Genomic DNA, 18,273 nt, shown 5'->3' on the forward strand with positions numbered 1-18,273 from the left:
TGTCCCTCCCAAAGGGAGCCATGGATCATTTTTGCTAATCTCTGTACTTTTTATGGAAACAGAATCCGACAGCGATGACCTTTGTGTGTGACCTTTCTGACTTCTTTTGCTCAACAGCGGGTCTGTGAGATTTATCCGTGTTGCTGTGTAGAGCAATAGGTTCATTTGTACTCATTTCTATATGCTGGCATTCTACTTTGTGACTTTACCACAGCTTATCTTATCCACTCTACCTTGGAGAGACATTGGGACTCATACCAGTTTGGGGCTAGTATGAACAGTGCAGTTAGAAACATTCTTGCACAGAAGAAGAAGAAGAAGAAGGAGGAGGAGGAGGAGGAGGAGGAGGAGGAGGAGGAGGAGAAGAAGAAGAAGAAGAAGAAGAAGAAGAAGAAGAAGAAGAAGAAGAAGAAGAAGAAGAAGGAGGAGGAGGAGGAGGAGGAGGAGGAGGAGGGGGAGGAGGGGAGGGGGAGGAGGAGGAGGGGAGGGGGAGGAGGAGGAGAGGAGGGGGAGGAGGAGGAGAGGAGGAGGGGGGGAGGAGGAGGGGAGGGGGAGGAGGAGGAGGAGGAGGGGAGGGGGAGGAGGAGGAAGAGGAGAAAAAGAAAGGAAGGAGGGGAGGAAGAAAGAAAGAAAAGAAAAAAAAGACACATTCTTGCACACATTCTGGTAGACATAAGCTCTTGTTTCTGTTGTGTTCATGCCCAGGAGCGGAATTGCTACCTCCTAAGTTATGCATATGGTCACTGTCAGTAGGCTACTGCCAGTTTGCCAACAGTTTTACCAATTTATATACCCCCCAAATGTCTGTGAAAGTTTCAGTTGCTCTGTGTTTTCATCAGTACTTGATCTTGTTTTGCTTGTTTTTAATGTTGATTCATTTTTGAGAGACAGAGCACACACGTGCGCGTGGGAGAGGGGCAGGGAGCGAGGAGGACAAAGGATCTGAAGCAAGCTCTGTGATGACAGCAGAGAGCCTGACACACAGCTCCAACTCACCGTGAGATCACGACCTGAGCCAAGGTCAGACACTTCACCGAACTGAGCCACCCAGGTGCCCCAGCACTTGATCTTGTCAGACACTTTCACTATAGCCTTTTTGCTTAGGCGTCTTTGTAAATTTACACTTCATTTTCTCCTTATTCCCTATAGTTTCTAAGTGTTACTGTTTTCCTGGGTTTAGTTATTGCAATTATTTTTTTTAATGTTTATTTACTTATTTTTGAGAGAGAGGAAGAGAGAGTGTGTGAGTGCGTGCACGTGTGTTCAAGAGGGGGAGGAGCAGGGAGGGGAGAGAGAATCACAAACAGGCTCTGTACTGTCAGTGCAGAGCCCCACGCTGGATTCGATCTTGCGAACAGTGAGATCATGACCTGAGCCGAAACCAAGAGTTGGACATTTAACTGACTGAGCCATCCAGGCAACCCTAGTTATTGTAATTATTAATAGTGTATAACTGATCAAAACAACACTTGTCCTTTCTCCCTACCCCCACCTTTGCTTCAAGCATCCCCCTTTAGACCGCTCACTATTGGACTGGAAACAATAGGTGGTGGAAGGGGGCCCTTAGGGTGGGGTTTTGCTTTGTTATTCTGTGTCTCCAAGGCATTTCCCAATACTCTGCACACAGGAGGTGCAAAATATTGTATAAATACATGAAAGTATGATATGAAAGCCCATTCGTCTCCACCACATTTTGTGAGCCATTCCCAACCACTGGAGAGTAAGCAAGGGTCTTTTTAAAAAAAAAATTTTTTTAACGTTTATTATTGAAGGACAGAGAGAGACTGAGTGTGAGCAGGGGAGGGGCCGAGAGAGAGGGAGACACAGAATCTGAAGCAGGCTCTAGGCTCTGAGCTGTCAGCACAGAGCCCGACATGGGGCTCAAACTGAGAGATCATGACCTGAGCCGAAGTCAGACGCTTAACCAACTGAGCCACCCAGGCGCCCCAAGGGTCTTAACTCATATTAGGCCTTAGACCTGGCACTGGAGAATCCTTTAATAAACGATGTATGCTACACCAAACTGGCCTCTGGAGACCTGGCATTTTAGTCTCGAGCCGACTGCTTTGCCTCACACAGCCTTAGGCCATTAAGCCTGAGCACACATACAACGATTATAGTCCAATTGTTACAATATCTCCAAAACTATTAATTATAATACTGCACATTATTACACTATTACACCATGGGGCAGATCTTGGCACCCTGGGCAGGAATGTGTTGGTGTGAAATCTCACTTCAAATGGGGTCCCGGCTCCAAGGCATCCAATCAGCTGTGGGTCATGAGCGTAGAACATGTCTAGCTCTGGGGGCTCAGGGGTCAGAGTTTTCCCTTGTACTGTCTCCTCTGGTCCTTCCTCCCTCCCAGTCTTGCAGACTAGCTATACATTGGGTCATAATGGTACCTCCTTTATAGGGTTGTTTGGGGATTAAATGAGTTAATATATTTAAAGTGCTTAGCCCAGCGCCTGGCACGCAGCAAAGTACGGGGTAAGCAGTGGCCCTTTTTATTATTGCTGTTGTTATTAACAGCAGCTGCAGGAGTGAAGGATACTGGGTGACCATGCCCAACACCAGGTGTAAACTTCACGGCCCTAGGCTACAAGGAAAAGACCAGAAAGGTGAGCACAGGGAGAGCGTGTGATTTTCATCTATAGAATCCCTTCCACCACTGATCAGACTAGGAATGCCAACACTACTTTTCCTGTGGGGAGGTAGGGGGCAATTCTCGGCCATCGGTTTGGTGACGGTCCTTCAATGGAAAGCAAGTGACCTCAAGGCCTGACCGACTCCATTCCTGGGAGACTCCTATTAGAGCAGGAAACATGCTGTGGAATTTGAACCGGCCCAGTTGGGTAATTTCTGCCTGCTGGAAGGGCTCTGTCAGAACCTGGAGGAGGCCCCTGGTGCAATGGGCAAGCTGCCACGGGACACCCCCAACTGTTGCCTCTCTGGGACAGAAGCAGTAGCCAGACACCTCCAAGGAGCTTGTCAGTGGAAGAACCCCCTTTGGTCCCCTCCCACTAGGACAGGAACCCAGTGCTGCTCACTCCTTGAACTAGTTCAAATGGGATGCCACCCATGGCCAAGAAACCAACAGGGGAATGCCTAATGCTGCCTTGGGAGAAAATAGAGGGCATTTACCACAAAATTCTCCCAACCCACATGTGCCCCTTGGCTTTCTGAACCCCTCACTCTGAGTTACAAAGGGAGCCTGTACAGAAAAGGGGGAATCGGGCAGGGATGAACAACGATGGCATGAGTCCGTAATTATTAAAGCCGGGTGGGGGCGCCTGGGTGGCTCAGTCGGTTAAGGGTCCGACTTCAGCTCAGGTCACGATCTCGCGGTCCGTGAGTCTGAGCCCCGAGTCGGGCTCTGGGCTGATGGCTCAGAGCCTGGAGCCTGCTTCCAATTCTGTGTCTCCCTCTCTCTCTGCCCCTCCCCCGTTCATGCTCTGTCTCTCTCTGTCTCAAAAATAAATAAACATTAAAAAAAAAAAATTAAAAAAAAAAAAGCTGGGTGGTAGGCACATGGCAGGTTCTCCTTCTGTTTTCTCTTATATATATTTCTTATATACATTTCTTATATTCTATTTCTGTGTGTTTGAAAGCTTTCCGTCAGAAATAATGTTTCTTAAAAGAAGCTATGAATGATCTAATGCCTGGCAGGGCAAAGGGCATCTTCTTGATCTCTGACCAGAAATTCCCCCTAAACCCAATTAAATCTGAGCATATCCAGCAAGGAAAAGGGGGAAGGTACGGCCTTGGTCTGGCTTCAGTAGATTATCAAGCAAGGTCTATATTTCCCAAGGAGAAAAAAGCCATGGTGGCTCAGACGTTCTGAGGGAAATGTTTTAGCAGGAGAGACAAGGTAGAGAGGGATTGTATTTTGACAGGTGGTGAGTCCCTAACGGATCAGGATGGCACTGAGCCTCTGGCCCCACCCCGGCCTTCACCCTGAGGTGAAGTGTGCTTTACCAAGTCTCCCAGTATAGGTGCCAAGTTTCCCAGTCTACTGAGGGTAGAGGTTCTCTGTCCTCCCCTGGGGTTCTGGCCTCCATGTGGTCCAGGCCATGGTGGTGGGAGTTACCTGTGTCATTCTCCTCCTACACACCCTCCTGCAGCTGAAAGCCTCACTTCAAACCCCAGGATTCCTGAAATCTGACATATCTTACCAACTATCCCAAGTCCTCTCCTGGCCACAGGCCTCACTGCACTGGCCAATTCCCAACCCTGCTTCAAGTTGGCATTTTAGAGGCCTTCAGTTGACAACGGCCAAAGTAGGGATGCTGTTTCACGTAGGCCAGGATTAGGGCTTCTGGGCAGCATCATTTGAAAACTACCTGGTAGGGGGCACCTGGGTGGCTCAGTCAGTTCAACATCCGACTCTTTGATTTTGGCTCAGGTCATTTTCCCATGGTCATGGGATTGAGCCCCATGTCAGGCTCTGTGCTTGAGATTCTATCTGTCTCTCTCTCTCTCTCTCTCTCTCTCTCTGCCCCTCCCCCCTACTCATGTGCTCTCCATCTTTCAAAAAAATCTTTAAAAATCTGAAAAATGCCTGGTAGGTCCCTGAATGATTCCTATACACCTTACACAAAGGTCTCTCCCACATGGCTGGTCACTGTGCTTGAAATTCCACCAGCTAAGTAACGTCCTTTGGGACTACACATTACTTTCTTGAGATACTCTTTTCCAAAGCTATCCTGGGAGGGTAACACATTAAAACTAGTACCAGGGGTTAGGGTCTGGCTGGCTCAGTCAGTAGAGCATATGACTCTTAATCTTGGGGTTGTGAGTTGGAGCCCCACATTGGGTATAGAGATTACTTTAAATGAATGAATGAATGAATGAATGAATGAATGAAAATTTAAAAAATAATAAAACTAGTACCTGTCCATGAATTTTTTACTGACCTGGGTATCTGAGAATGAGGGAGGGCTAAAAGAGGGCTGGTTAAGAGCAAAGGTGATGGGGAGTGGTGCGGACAACTTGGGTAAGGACCTCTCCTGATTTTAGGGTGTAGGCTATTGGGTTTGGATTGAGGGTTGAAAAGAAATTCAGAGGGAGGAGAGGTCATTCAAGGTGGAGGTCACTGAAGCCCCCTAGGGCAGTGCAAAGAAAGGCCTTAGCAGCCAAAGCAGGGTACAGGACTTACCAGCTGACATTTGGGGGAGTACACAGCTACTACCCCCAGTGTCCCCCCAGAGTGCTAGTCTGTCTCGTGCAGAGAACAGGAATGGAAGTGGCTTCTGGGTCTCCTATGCCTGCTTCTTGTCCAGAGATGACTGCCTGAAAAGAACCCATGAGGATATTCCCCAACCCATCTGGTTGCTGGGGGGCCCCAGGCCTCACCCTGCACTGCTTTGCCACTAGACATGCCTCCCTCCCCGCTCCCCAAGGCACAAGATGAATAAGAAACAAATATAAAGGGAGTGAGGGGAGGTAGCAGGGTCTGGATCTGCCTCGTAAGGTGTAGCCAATCACTCCAACCCCTCCACATTTACAGCACCATGTATCCAACACTTAATAAATGCCAGGAACCATTCTAAGATTCATATAGATAAACTCATTTAATCCTCATCACACTAGGAGATATTTATACACATATAAAATTTTACTATTCATCCTCATTTTACAGCTGAGGAAACTGAGGCACAGAGAGGTTAATAGAGAGCACAGTGACAGAGCACAGAGTGAGTGAAAGTTCGAGTGGGGTACAGGCCCAGGCCACCCCAAACTACAGAGTTGCACCCTTACCCACTGGGTATTCTGCCTCTTATACCCTCATGTCTACCAGGCTTGGCAGGGGAGAGGTAGGGGCAGCTATCAGCAGTCACCTACTCTGGGGAAGGCAGGCACTTGACAAACACTTGTGTGCTTCAATCTCAGAAGAGCCCAGTGGAAATGAGCCATGATACTCACTGGCCATGTGGGGAAGCAAGACCAGAGAAGTCTGATCATCTTGTCAAGGCCACACAGCCCAGGAAGGGGTGGAACTGAAATCCAAACCTTGGCCTGAGCTTACCCTGGCAGGTCTCTCCTTCCCAAACCCCCCTCCCCACCACCACCAAGCTAAAGACCACAGAGACCAGAGGGAGGGAAAGGGAAAATGGGGGTGAGGAGACTGGAGAGGGGCTTCAGAGACAGTCCTCAGGCCTAGCAGCTGCCTTAGGTTCCCTAGGGGTCCAGGGGAACCTCTGGACTTCCCTCGCTTCTTGAGGGACCTCAAGCAGCCAGGTCCCTGGAAATGGATCACCCTTACGTTCCTGGGGCTTTTAGGGTCTGGAGCAAGGTCCTGTGGGATCCCCCACCCTGCACATCTGCTGGCCACCAGGCACCAGGGCAGGATGGGGGGTGGTGGGGGGTTCTGACCCCCTGCATGATCTAGCAGCACCACCTCATCTGTGGACTTGAGCAGACAGGGTCTGGATGGGGGTACCTCACCTCCTCCAGAGAATAAAGGCCACAGCCCAGATTGTGGGGTGTGTGAGGTCTGGAGTACATGGGGAAGGCATGGGCTGGGACAGAAATCTGGTCTGCACTCAATTCCCTCCCCCCCCCACCCACCCACCCCGGCTCTCCTCAGGCCCAGGCTCCACGAGCCCCATGAAAGGGACAAGACGGGGAGATAGCACAGTCCGTGCTTGGGCTAGATGTCCTGCAGGGAAGGGAGCAGACTCAGGACAGGGAGGCCCTAGGGGCTTCACAGGCGCCGCCTATACAGCACAGCCAAGAGCATGGCGAAGAGAGCCCCAGCTGCAGCTGCCCCAAGCCATGGAGCATAGAATCTGGCCGGGACAAACTTGTCCTTGACTGAGGGCTGTGGGGCAGCAGGAGGCCCGGGACTACCCTCTACCAGGTCAATGCTGGGATCCTGGGCCACTTGGATCCTAATGGAATCCACTGACTGGTACTCATTCTCCTCTGGGGCATTGTCAGGCCCTGCGCCCAAGGACTTGCTGCAGCTGAGGGCCAGGTCCGCAGAGCAGCCTGAGAACGGCTCACTGTCCATGTGGGAGACCAGCCGGCCAGGCTTGCTCAGCTCCAACTCGGAGCCCCAGGTGGCAGAGTTGTGGTCTGGCTTGGGCAAGCTGTCTCTGGTGGAGGTGCCTGTGGGCTCTGGAGCCACTGGAGGAGTCTCCTGAGAAAGAAAGGAAGGGCTGGAAGGGACTGGGGATGGCCGGACACCCAAATGGGTGGCCCCATTCCCAGCCAATACATGAACCAGCATCTCAACCCTCCAATTCCCAGCCCACAGTATGGGAGGAAGCCACCCTCTCTTGGAGACTCAACCCAATGATGGTGCAGGAGGGCACTGAGAGAGGAGGTGTCCAAGCCTCTGCAGTGGTATCAGTGATAACTTTCTCCAAGGTACCCCTCTCCCTACTCACTGGCCTGCTTGTGAGCTCACCCCCGCCCTCCTAGAGCCCTTGGCAGTTGTGGCCCCATCCTACTTCAACATTCTGCCAGGGCTGAGGCCATGGAGCAGCCACAGGGTCAGAGGCCTGGCCATGTGCCTAACAGGTCCCTTGGACTTGGTTCTTCCAGGCAGACAACAGGAGCAGGACTAGATGTGCTGGCCCAGAAGGGGCAGCTGTGAGGGGCCGTTGGGTCAGTGTGGCTGTCTCAGGCTGAGACTGCTATCTACAAAGCCCTGATAATGGAGAAGCAGACTGGATATCCTGGGGGTGAAGAGCAAGACATTGAGGCAGACAGGCCATCCAGCTCTATCCCTCACAGTTCCCTCATCTGCAAAATGGTGCTGCTAGGCCTAATATACGGCTTTGAGCTCTAAACGGGTTGATGCACATGACCAGTGGGGATGGCCGCCACACCCACCCCTCCTAGGAATCCACACTCAAGAGCTCTAATGATTATTAGTACTCTAAAGGATTTGGTGTGGGGTCCAGAAGAGGCTGGATCTCAGCTATCCCTCTACCCTTGAAAAGAAGCCCTGGCACAGCCCAGGCTGGAGACAGAATGGAGACTGGAAAGGGTCCAAGGATAGGGCTCGGGGGGAAAGCCTGGATCACTGGTAGAAGGGCAAAGACTCACCCCTGAGGATATGCTGCTCCTGACGGGGGGCACTGTGTTGGCAGGCACCTTGCTGGGCGCTGTGCTTGTGGACATCCTGTGGTCAGGCACCAAGCCAGTAGGCACCTTGGGTGCCACTGTGCCAGCACGTGTGGAGTTGATAGGCAGTTTGGATGGTGGTAGACTAGTGAGCACATTAGTAGACATTGTACCAGAGGGTTTCGAGCTGGCAGGCAACTTGGAAGGCATCGTTCTATCAAATGCTGAGTTGGTAGGCACTTTGGAGGGTGCCATGCTGGTGGTCAATGAGCTGGCCAACACCCCGGCCCCAGGGCAGATGGTAGCCTCACCATGGTCACCAGCACCCCCTGAAGAGGCCAAGCCAGGTGAAGAGGAGGAGATGCCAGTAGGCGGAGCTGATACTGAGGGTCCTGGCAAGCGGCTTGCCCTGGGGATGGAACGGGTCAGTGGCTGGAAGGAGACAGATGGAGACACAGGCCCACGGGGTGATGTGAGGCTGGAGGCCATGCCTGCAGGTGGTAAAATAAAAGGGAAAACACAAACCCACAGGACTGTTACCCTAAAAGCACAGTCACCTGGGATCAGAGAGCTGAACAAGGGTCTCAGTTCCCCAGCTCAAGTCCCTACTGCACCCAGGCCCCCCAACATCCTCCCATGGAGTCTCCACAGTCCCTTTGGTCATTGCTCCCAGGCCCCGAGGTCCAACAGCTACAGGAGTATCCTCAGCCCTATCTAGCCTTAGTCCTTGACCTAAAGTCAAGTCTGTTCTCTCATAAGAATGAAATGGTTCCTCCCCTTTACAGCATCTAGGAGCTTGAAGATCATTAATTATCCTCTCCTCTTTCTTCTCCTGCCTGGGACACCCCCCTTTCCTCCTGTGTCTGCTCATTAGCTTGGTGGAATTCTGGATGCTCCTCCCTCTGCCACCTTCCCCTCCCCCACCAGTAGGAGCCACCCTGGATCACAGCAAAGGGCAGCACGATGGCTCAGCAGGTGGTAACAGTCCATATAGGCATTTATATCCAGATCCCCCGTGGTACTCTGAGAATACACGTGCCAGACCCTATGGCTGACAAAGGCCAGAAGTAATTCTGATGTACCACCCCACCCCCACCAAAATCTGACACCACAGAACCTCGTGGGACCTGTATCCACGCATGTATTGAAATCTAAGTGCCCTCTGCCTCCCTGGTCCACAGCAGCATTTCCTGAAAGGTGTCCCATGGCAAGCTGACATTGCAAAGTATAAATGGGTGCTTGGGGAAGAGTTCTGGGGTGAAAGGAGTGGAGGGCACTAAGATGGCTTCTTGGAGCCTTTAACTGTTCAGGTGCCTTGTGGCTGTCCCAGGGGCACCAAAGGCTGGTCAGGCTATAGTTTTACATGGCATACAGTTTAGGAAACAACAGAGCAGAGAGATGCCATCCTGGGAAGTCAGAGTGGACAGCTCTATATTCCCGAGGGTGGGAACTGAGATCTGGTTTTGGGGCCCAGGCCCTTAACTGATGAAAATCATACTTCCTCTGGGGCTGAGAAGTTTTAGTGATTCATTGGGAGCTAGAGCCCCACTAGGGGTAGGGAAGCACCTAAGGGCTCTAAGGGCCCCTGCCAATAAGTAGCCCAGCTCTTCCACACTGTCCTCCAGGTCCTGGTGAACCCCACAGGGTCCCCTCAGCAGAATCCACAAATGGCCCTAATGCTCTTCCCCTGCCTGTATCCACATCCTCTGCAATGTGACTGTCAGTCCTCTCATCTAGAGACAGAGTCTGTTCCCTACTCCTTGACTCTGGGCTGGCCCCGGGACTTGTTTGGGCCACAGAACGAGGCAGGAGGGAAGACTGCCAGTTTTGAGCCTTTGCCCCAGGAGTCTGCTCTCTCAGAATTCTGCTCAGCTGCCAGGAAACAGACTTGTCTGGTGAAAGATGAGGACTCACTGAAGAGAACCAAGGTGCTCCCCCCTCCCCCGCCAACAGGCGTAAGTAAGCAGTGCGTACACGGGTGTGTACGCAAGAGGGAATCCAGCCAAGATCCCAACAACTACCCTGAGCCAGCCCAAATTGCTGACCCACAGAATCACGAGCTAAATAGTCCTATTTTAGGCTACTAAATGTTGGAATGGGTTGTTACATAGAAAATACTAATACACCCTCAAGGAATTGGGTTGCTCCTGAAGTAAACTCCCTTTACTCCCACCCTCGCCTCCTGTCCAAGGAAGCCAGAGGGGCAACTCTAGTCTTTACCCTCTGGGAGGTCCGAGAGGTCCTATGGCTCCAGGTCACATACGTACCTGCTATGTGGGCACTGCCTGGTTCTGTGTCCTGCTCCTGACTCCCACTGGAGGTCAGAGGGCTGAGGGCTGCCATGTCAGAGGAGGGCTCCAGGGGGCCAGCTGGCCTCCTCAGGACAGTCCCAGAACTGGGTGTCTGTGGGACTTTCTTTGAACTCTGCAAGAGGGAAAATGGAAATGAGGCAGCTGCTTCTCCCAGGAGCAGGCATCTCCCACCGGCCTCAGCCTGTGCCATGGAGCACAGAAACCAGGGAAGCCCCTCGCCCCGGCTTTGATCATTGCCAGACCCTCTGTCCACGGGAACGTACCTTACAGAGAACACACACCATCCCATGGGGAGTCTCTATTCATCTGCCTGGCCCTATCAAATGTCTCCCTCTCTGAGGCTACTGCACAGACCCCTTTCTTGGGCTTCCAGTCCATGATCTGGTGTCTCCTGAACACCCTGCTGCCTGCCCATCACATCTCAATAGAATCAGTAATTTTTGCCCTGAACTTGACTTTACTGGCAATAATTACTCCATCTACCCTCTACCCCATCACCTCCTCCTTCCCCAGTACTCCTCCAGTGGTCATTCTCCAGTCCTTTGACCCAGCTCAACATCTCACATGGACCACTTCAAAGACCTCCAAACTATGACCTCACAGCTGGTTGATAAGAGGGTTGGGGGTTGCCATAGGGTGAAGCCCTAGTCAGCAGTCTGAGAGCTGGTTTGGGGCATATCTCCATTGGGGGAGCCCTTAGGTTCTGAGCAGAGGTTAGGCATGACTTGTGGTGGGGGCAGAAGAGAGCTTCTAGAGGCTGGGCAGACAGGAACACAAAAGCAGGGGTCCAGACTAGGCGTGAGAACACACCTCTCCTAGGGACTCTGGCGGCCGAGTGTCCTGGACAGGCATGGGGAAACTTGGCTCCTCCTCTCTGTAGCCGTTGTGGGGGGTGCTGGGGGCCACGGCAGGTGTGGAGGGCCCTGGAACCTCAGCAGGAGCTAACTGTGGCTCCAGTGGGGCTGGGGGGCAGTTCTTCGGGACCCCTGGAAGACAAAGATACAGTGATGTCAAGGAGGAGTCAGAGGAACTCCTAGTGACAGGAGAGGCCTGGATGCTCCTGGACCCCCAGAGCCATGACTATAGGCCCCCCACAGCTCCAAAAGGGATGTACTCCTTAGAAGAGACAAGATTCACTGAGTGGGAGGCAGGAAGGAGAGAGGAGGTAGGGAGGACAAAGACAAGAAGAGGTAGAAGGAGTGGAAGGGTAGAAGAGAAGGGAATGGGGGTGGGGAGCATGCGGGGCACCTCACAGGCCTCTCACAACCCAGACTGGGTCAGCAGTCACCACTTCTCTGTCCCTCAGCACTCTGGAACCCAGTGGCTTTCTTCTCCTCCTTGTAGGCGGTTGTCACCCCTAACTAACCCCTGACCTGATGCTGTTTCCTCAGAAAGAAGGGAGGAAAAAAAGAAAGCAAATGGCGGGGGGAGGGGGGGAGTAGGGCTGTTCTAAGGCTTTAAATCTGAGCAGTGTCTCAGGAGTCGTCTCTAGTCTAAAACATACATAGGGCTGGCTTGAGTTTTCTTCCTGTCTTGTCCCCTCAGACCTGACCTGACCAGATCCCTCCAGGCACTCAACCTGGCAGGGAGCATTGAAAGGGAGCTGAGGAGTAACTGGGCAGCTGGAGTGGGGGACCTAGAAGGCTCCAGGGGATGCTAGGGGGAGAGGAAGAGATGAGGGAAAGGAAGAAGGAACCCATGAGGGAGAAAGAGGAGACATGAAGCGGAGGAAGAGAAGAGAGGAATGGAGAGAGGGAAGCTGAACTGAGGGAGAAGACAGGAAGTGGGAAAGGAATGGGAGGCAAATGTCACAGCCACACAAATTAGAAGGCCCACTTGCTGAGCACACGGGAGGCACCCAGTCCCAGCTAAGCACTCAATACGCCACCCACTGTCCCATGGTATCCACCACAGCCCTATGACGTAGATGTCTGGCCATTAACCCCATTTTACAGAGAATGGCCTGTAGGCTGAGGCTTAGGGAAATTAAGGCACTTCACCAAAGGGACATGACTAACAAGAGGCTAAGCTGGGATTGACACCCAGGTTTGTCCACTGCCCAGGAGTGATGGGAGGGAAGGGGACAGTGGAAGGCAGGAGGTACAGGGGTGAGGGGACAGACAGAGTAGAGGCCAGGGGAACGACAGGGATTCCATGAGGAGGGCCAGGGCAAGAAGCTCACCGGGCAGGTTGCTCTGGTAGACAGAGGCCACTTCGTCAGCAAGACCAGCCAGCTCACAGATCCTCAGGGCCTTGATGAAGGATTCCACCCAGCCAGTCCGCCGCCGAAGGCTGTTGAAGAGCTCCCAGAGGGTGCCCTGGTTCCCCCAGAGCTGGTAGTAGGCCCGCAGTCGGTCCTGGAACACAGCCAGATGCCCTGTTCAAGCCAGGTGGCCCTGGACCCTTCCCCACTCGGGGACAGCTGCAGAGAGAGACACCAAGTAGCCACAAGAGTGTGGCAGCCATGCGAAACCAGGTCAGAGCCCAGGACAAGGCCAGTGTCTGGGCCCAAGTGTAAAGCCAGCTTCCAGGAAGTAGGCTTTTAGTGTGTGCCACGCTCTGAGCTCAGGGCTGTGTGTGAATTATCTTAATGCCATTACCCCTACTCTACTGGTGAGGAACCTGGCAGTTCCTCAGTTTATGCAGCCCCCAAAGCAAAAAGAAAGGGTTTGGATTAGCAGAGGAGGAAAAGGGTGCATAGGGAACAGGAGATGAAAGGAGGCAAAAGGAGAAGAGAGGCAGCTGACCTAAGAATCAGGAAGATGGGGAATCTCGGGGCGGCAAAGGTTTTAAATCTCACATACAGACTGAATTCCCACATTCAGACAAGCAACCAGACAGCAGAAACGAAAAGCCACAGAAAACATTTACTGCAGAACTGGTCACAAGACATCCCCACAAGCCCCCGAATGCAAGGCAGGAGGGCAGGGGCAGACCTTGTCAGCCACAGGCCTTCTCCACCGCCACGGCCACCTCACCACTGCCACCTCAGCCGCGTTGAGGCAGCAGAGGGCCCGGGCCATCTGGGAGCAGCTGAAACTGGGAGGCGGCTGGCCCCGCTTCACTTGGGGCCACAGCCAGTTCTAACAGATGAGGGTGGTCTGGCTCCCATGAACTCTCAAAACTGAGACCTGGACTCCCTGCCAGAACAGAGCTCCATGACAAGGAGAACGGAGTCAACACTGAGGAGGAGTAATGACAAGACAGACCGAAGAAAAGGAAGGTTCCCGCGGAAGCAGAACGGGGATTGAAGCCCAGAAATCTCAGGCAGCTGGCACCATATATTTTAGCACTACACCAAATGGACACGAGAGGGCGCTCAGCCATGTTGGAAAGGCCATCCTGACCCACACTTGATTCAGCAAGTTAGAGAAGCGTCAAGGTCAGGAAGCAGGATGCAGACAATAACCAAGAAGGAAGGAGTTGGCCCTGGCTTTGGGTGAAGCTCTGAACCCCCAGCCTGCCCCAAGTCAGTGGCTGGCTGTCATGCCCCAGCTCACCTGGTCACTTATTGTGAGGCAGGACAGATAAGGCAGAATCTCCAGAACATGAATATGACCAAAATTGCTGTAATGGTAGCGGATATACTCGTAAGTCTTGTCCTCAGCAAACGTCATCGCTGTCCAGGTTCTGAAGTGACAGAGGGCACTGGCCCAAAAAAGGATGGGCTGAGAGGGGAAAAAAGACTGGAAGAAAACACACCACATATGGCAACAGAGTTGGGAGTGGGATCGGACAAAAGGCAAGTACTTCTTTCTTTCTCAACTCTTTGGAATGTTTTGCTTCTTTCTTTAAAATTTTTTTTTTCAACATTTTTTATTTATTTTTGGGACAGAGAGAGACAGAGCATGAACGGGGGAGGGGCAGAGAGAGAGGGAGACACAGAATCGGAAACAGGCTCCAGGCTCCGAGCCATCAGCCCAGAGCCTGACGCGGGGCTCGAACTCACGGACCGCGAGATCGTGACCTGGCTGAAGTCGGACGCTTAACCGACTGCGCCACCCAGGCGCCCCTTGCTTCTTTCTTTAATCATCCAATTCTATTACTGCCCAAGTCCAGAGGCCCTCAAAAAATAAAAAATGAATTGATGAACAAAAGAAATAAGATCCAGAAGATGTAGGTCCCATTTCTGTCTTGTAGGTTGGTTGGTATTGCAGAGAGTTCTGACTCCTTGCCATTGTCCAAAGGTCTGTATGTGCCCCTCGTTGCTGAAAGCAAGAAGTCCTACTTCTTTGGGGCGTACTAGGGGGGGAAAAAGCCCAAAAGGATAATAATAAGATCATCCTACTTTAAAGGTGAAGAAAATGAAGTACCAAGAATAAGGGCTTGCTAGTTAGTGGAAAATTATCAGGCTCCAGGATCAGTTTCTTTCCAGAACATGATTGCAGGCCCACCATTAAAGCTTGCCACATACATGTTCTTAGGGTAGGAGGCTGAGTTCCAATCACTATGTGTGATCTGGGGCAAATTACCAGTCTTTTCCAGGCTTGTCTTCACCCCTAAAATGGCTCAGAGAGCTTATTTTGACAACACAATAGTTCAACCTAGTAAACTTGACGTTTACAAGCGCCTCAATTACAAGCAATTGCCTTAAGTAGCACTTACCACAATTTGCAATTATAGATGGCGCTGTCTGCAAATTTCTTACCTGCTTCCCCCCTCAGGGAGAGCTGTAGGGAGTAAGAGGGATAAGATCTCTGCCATCATCCAATTTATATTCTATTGAGGTGGGACAGATGACAAATCAGTAAGTATATATATAAATAAATATTCCAAACAATAATCAAGGTTATAAAGAAAATAAAGCAGGATAAGAAGACAGAACTCCTGTAGAAGGGCATGCTGCCTAGGCAGAGTTGGTCAGGAAGTCTTTCTGGATTAATGACATTTGAGATGAGCCATTCTGGACTGTGAGATCAGTGTTTTGGGCAGAGGGCACAGCAAATTAGAAGTCCTCAGGTGGAAACAAGCTTGGCATGTTTAAAGAACAGAAATCAGTTCCCGGTGGTCCAGGTTTAAAAAACTAGGGGAGGGGCTGAGATCAAGGTCAAGGAGGTTGGGAGTGGTGGCTTATGGGGGCGTTGCAGGAAAAGACTTTGAGTTTTGGGTTTACTTTTTTCTCTCTAGAGTGAAATGGGGAGCCATAGGAGGCTTCTGAGCAAGGAAGGGAGAGGATTTGACTTATGTTAAAGACCTCCCTGGTAGTTGTGAGGAGCTAGACTGTGGAGGGACCAGGATGGAAGCAAGAAGACAAATCAGGAGGCTAAAGCAGGGAGCCACGTGAAGGGTATGGCCAGAATGCCAACCATGGAGGTGGTGAGAGGTGGCTGGATTCCTAGTGTGTTGTGCATGTGGGAAGTGAAGAAGGGAGAAGAATCAAGGTGATTCCTCAGGCACTAGGTGCATGGATGGTGCCATTTTCCAAGCCAGAAAATCTGGTGGGCAAGTTGTGGCACAGAGAGGACTCCAAAGATCCATTCTGAAAAAGCTTAAGAGGCTACTAGATGTCCAAGTGGATTTTCTGGGAAGGAAGGGATCAGAAAAGGGAGGGCCAGGTGGTGCCAGTCTTGGGTGGGACTCTAGGAGGCAGTGCTGCAGAGCACAGCTGAGCTGCCAGTCCCTCACCACATGGGAAATGGGGCGACAGTCCTGTCTACCGGCCTCAGAGCCTCATGTTGCCTGCCTCCCTTCGTCAGCCACCAGGTGCTACATTCCTGGTGGGGCAAGTGTTAATGACAGAGGTCAAGAGGATCAAGGAGGTGGTGGGGTGGGAGTCCTCTGAGCCTTCAGGAGATGAGCAAAGAACAACTCTATGGTGACTAAATGACCCTTTTCTCCTTCTTTCCCATGGCATCCAGGGAGGTACCAGGATAGAATCAGGTAACACATTCTTCTGCACCTGAGCCTCAGCCCTTAGTAACACAGTCAGGGGAGTATGGAAATATAACATGCTCCAACCAAAAAGAAAGGAAGACCACATTTGTTCACGTACTGATGGTCCACTTAGGCAGGCACCTCCTGGGTTTCTTTCATTTAGGAGAGGAGAAATGATGCCAGGTTGCACAAGCAGACCCGTGATCCTGACAGGATTTGAACCCAGGACTTGTTGCCTCCTTGCAGCTCACCATGCATCTTGCAGAACATGGGGGCAGCTGCAGCAAGTGAGACTCACAGTACTAGAGGGACCAAGGCCACTGTCTGGGTGAGGGGGGGTCGCTGGGTGAGGGTGCCCCTGGGAGACTGCAACATTTAGTCCTTGTCTTGTGCGAAATGGACATCGTTCCGACAAGGCTGAGAGCATTCTAACCTGCCCTCTACAGCAGTCACGGTTCTCAGGTAACTGACTATCCTTCTAGAAGTTATTGAGGCTCCACAGCGTGCAGGAGAACGTGGTTGTTTGTTGTGTTGTTGTGGGGGGTTGTTTTGTTTTGTTTTTTCAATGTTTTCCTAGCACCTCCTTGTGGTCTCAGAGAAGAAGGGCGGACCAACGTTGCAAGGAGAATTTCCTACCCGACAGCCTCGGAGGCTCTGAGTGCGTCCCGGAAAGAAATAATCTTCGGGCCCAGAGGGGCGAGGCCTCACTGCTTTGGCTAGGATTCCTGGATGGGACCAGGCCCGCGGAGGATGAGAGGCTGTTCTGAGCAGGTATCATCACCGAGAACGGTAAAGATCTCGGGGAGGGCGGCGGCCCTGGCCCCTAGGCGCGGCCGCGGCTCCGGGAGGTTGGCCCATCCAGGCTAGGCCTCGTCCCAGGGTCACCCTCGGCCTGCCGGTGCGGCTGGAGGACCTCAGCTGCCTGTGCCTGCCTCCTTCCGGCCCAACCTCCCCTCCAGTGCCAGCAGACGCCCGGAGCCACCCCGGGTGCTGGCTGAGGCTCGTGGAGCCCTCGCTGCCGCGAACCGCGTGTGCCCTTAGGACCAGCCCTTCCCCGGACCCGCGCGGCCAGTCCTGTCCCCGGAACCCCGTGCGCCCCAGACCCCGTACGCCCGGGCGCACTTCGAGTCCCACTCGGCTTCTGCCGCCGCTGGCCACCTTCCGGGGAGGCGTCCGCGCGTCCTGAGCCGACGGGACCGAGCGCCCGGGGAGGCTACCTTACCTCGGGTTGCCACCACACGCCGACAGGCCGACCTCCCGGGACAGTCCGGAACCCTCCCCTACAGGGGAGGGGGAGGGTGGGGGAGGGTGGGGAGGGGCGGGACCGCGCGGCCATTGGCCAACGGCGGGGCGGGGCTTCGCGGCCACCCCGAGCCCCCGGGCGGCGGGGGTGGGTGCTTGGCCTTGGCTTGGGGGCCTGGACTTGCCGGACAGGTGCACCGGACCGACCTAGGTTCCTGCTGGGGCGCAAAAGATAAAATTTTTTTCTTTCTGTGTTTGTCTCGGGCAACTTCTAGGAGAAATCCAGAGTCTGGCTAGAATCCAAGTGGATGGCTGAGCTCGGAGTCAGTGGTCCCCGTTCTTCCTACTCCTCCTGCCCAGTAATTTGAGGAGTGAAGGTCTTTATGTCGTTTGCACCTGGGCGCCCAGGGCCTGGCACACAGTTAGTGCTCAATAAATATCGGATGACACCAAAGTTCGCACAGGCGCGACGCCAATGCTGGGCCTGAGGAAGCAGGATCACGGTGGACGGAGGCTGGGTAGGTGGGAGCAGGGCAGGGGCGCCACTGTTGGCTTGCCCAGCCTTCTGGGTGTGGTTCTTGACTGCTGTGTGGGAAAGGCCTCTGCCCAAGGGTCTAGGGCAGGTACCTCCCCACAGTGCTCGCCAACTGCCTGACCCTTCCTCTGCTTCCGGTAGAGGCCAGCAATTATTGAGCCCCCACTGTGCTCCAGGTACAGGCTTGAAGCCTTATACCTTAAGAGTCCACTAAATACTCTCACAATAACCGGG

At 52.8% G+C, this 18,273-nt stretch overlaps 1 protein-coding gene across 4 annotated transcripts; it reads right to left on the reverse strand.

Moving 5' to 3' along the window:
* Positions 1-5,554: 5,554 nt before the first annotated feature.
* Positions 5,555-17,588, reverse strand: MAVS (mitochondrial antiviral signaling protein). Of its 4 annotated transcripts, none has more exons than XM_058685000.1 (7): positions 17,485-17,588; positions 13,889-14,074; positions 12,571-12,745; positions 11,199-11,374; positions 10,344-10,500; positions 8,059-8,567; positions 5,555-7,144 (listed from the first exon to the last, which is right to left on the reverse strand). In XM_058685000.1, the coding sequence occupies exons 2-7, from the start codon at positions 14,003-14,005 to the stop codon at positions 6,707-6,709; spliced, it is 1,572 nt and encodes a 523-aa protein (XP_058540983.1). In that variant the 5' UTR covers positions 14,006-14,074; positions 17,485-17,588; the 3' UTR covers positions 5,555-6,706. The 4 variants fall into 4 exon arrangements, with proteins under 4 accessions (XP_058540983.1, XP_058540986.1, XP_058540984.1 ...); XM_058685003.1 differs by having other exon boundaries at positions 13,889-14,036; positions 17,485-17,502; XM_058685001.1 differs by lacking the exon at positions 17,485-17,588 and adding an exon at positions 15,037-17,475 and having other exon boundaries at positions 13,889-14,036.
* Between the last annotated feature and the right edge of the window lie 685 nt (positions 17,589-18,273).

Source organism: Neofelis nebulosa, chromosome 9, assembly GCF_028018385.1.
Source record: "Neofelis nebulosa isolate mNeoNeb1 chromosome 9, mNeoNeb1.pri, whole genome shotgun sequence".
In the NCBI taxonomy this organism is placed as follows: domain Eukaryota; kingdom Metazoa; phylum Chordata; class Mammalia; order Carnivora; family Felidae; genus Neofelis; species Neofelis nebulosa.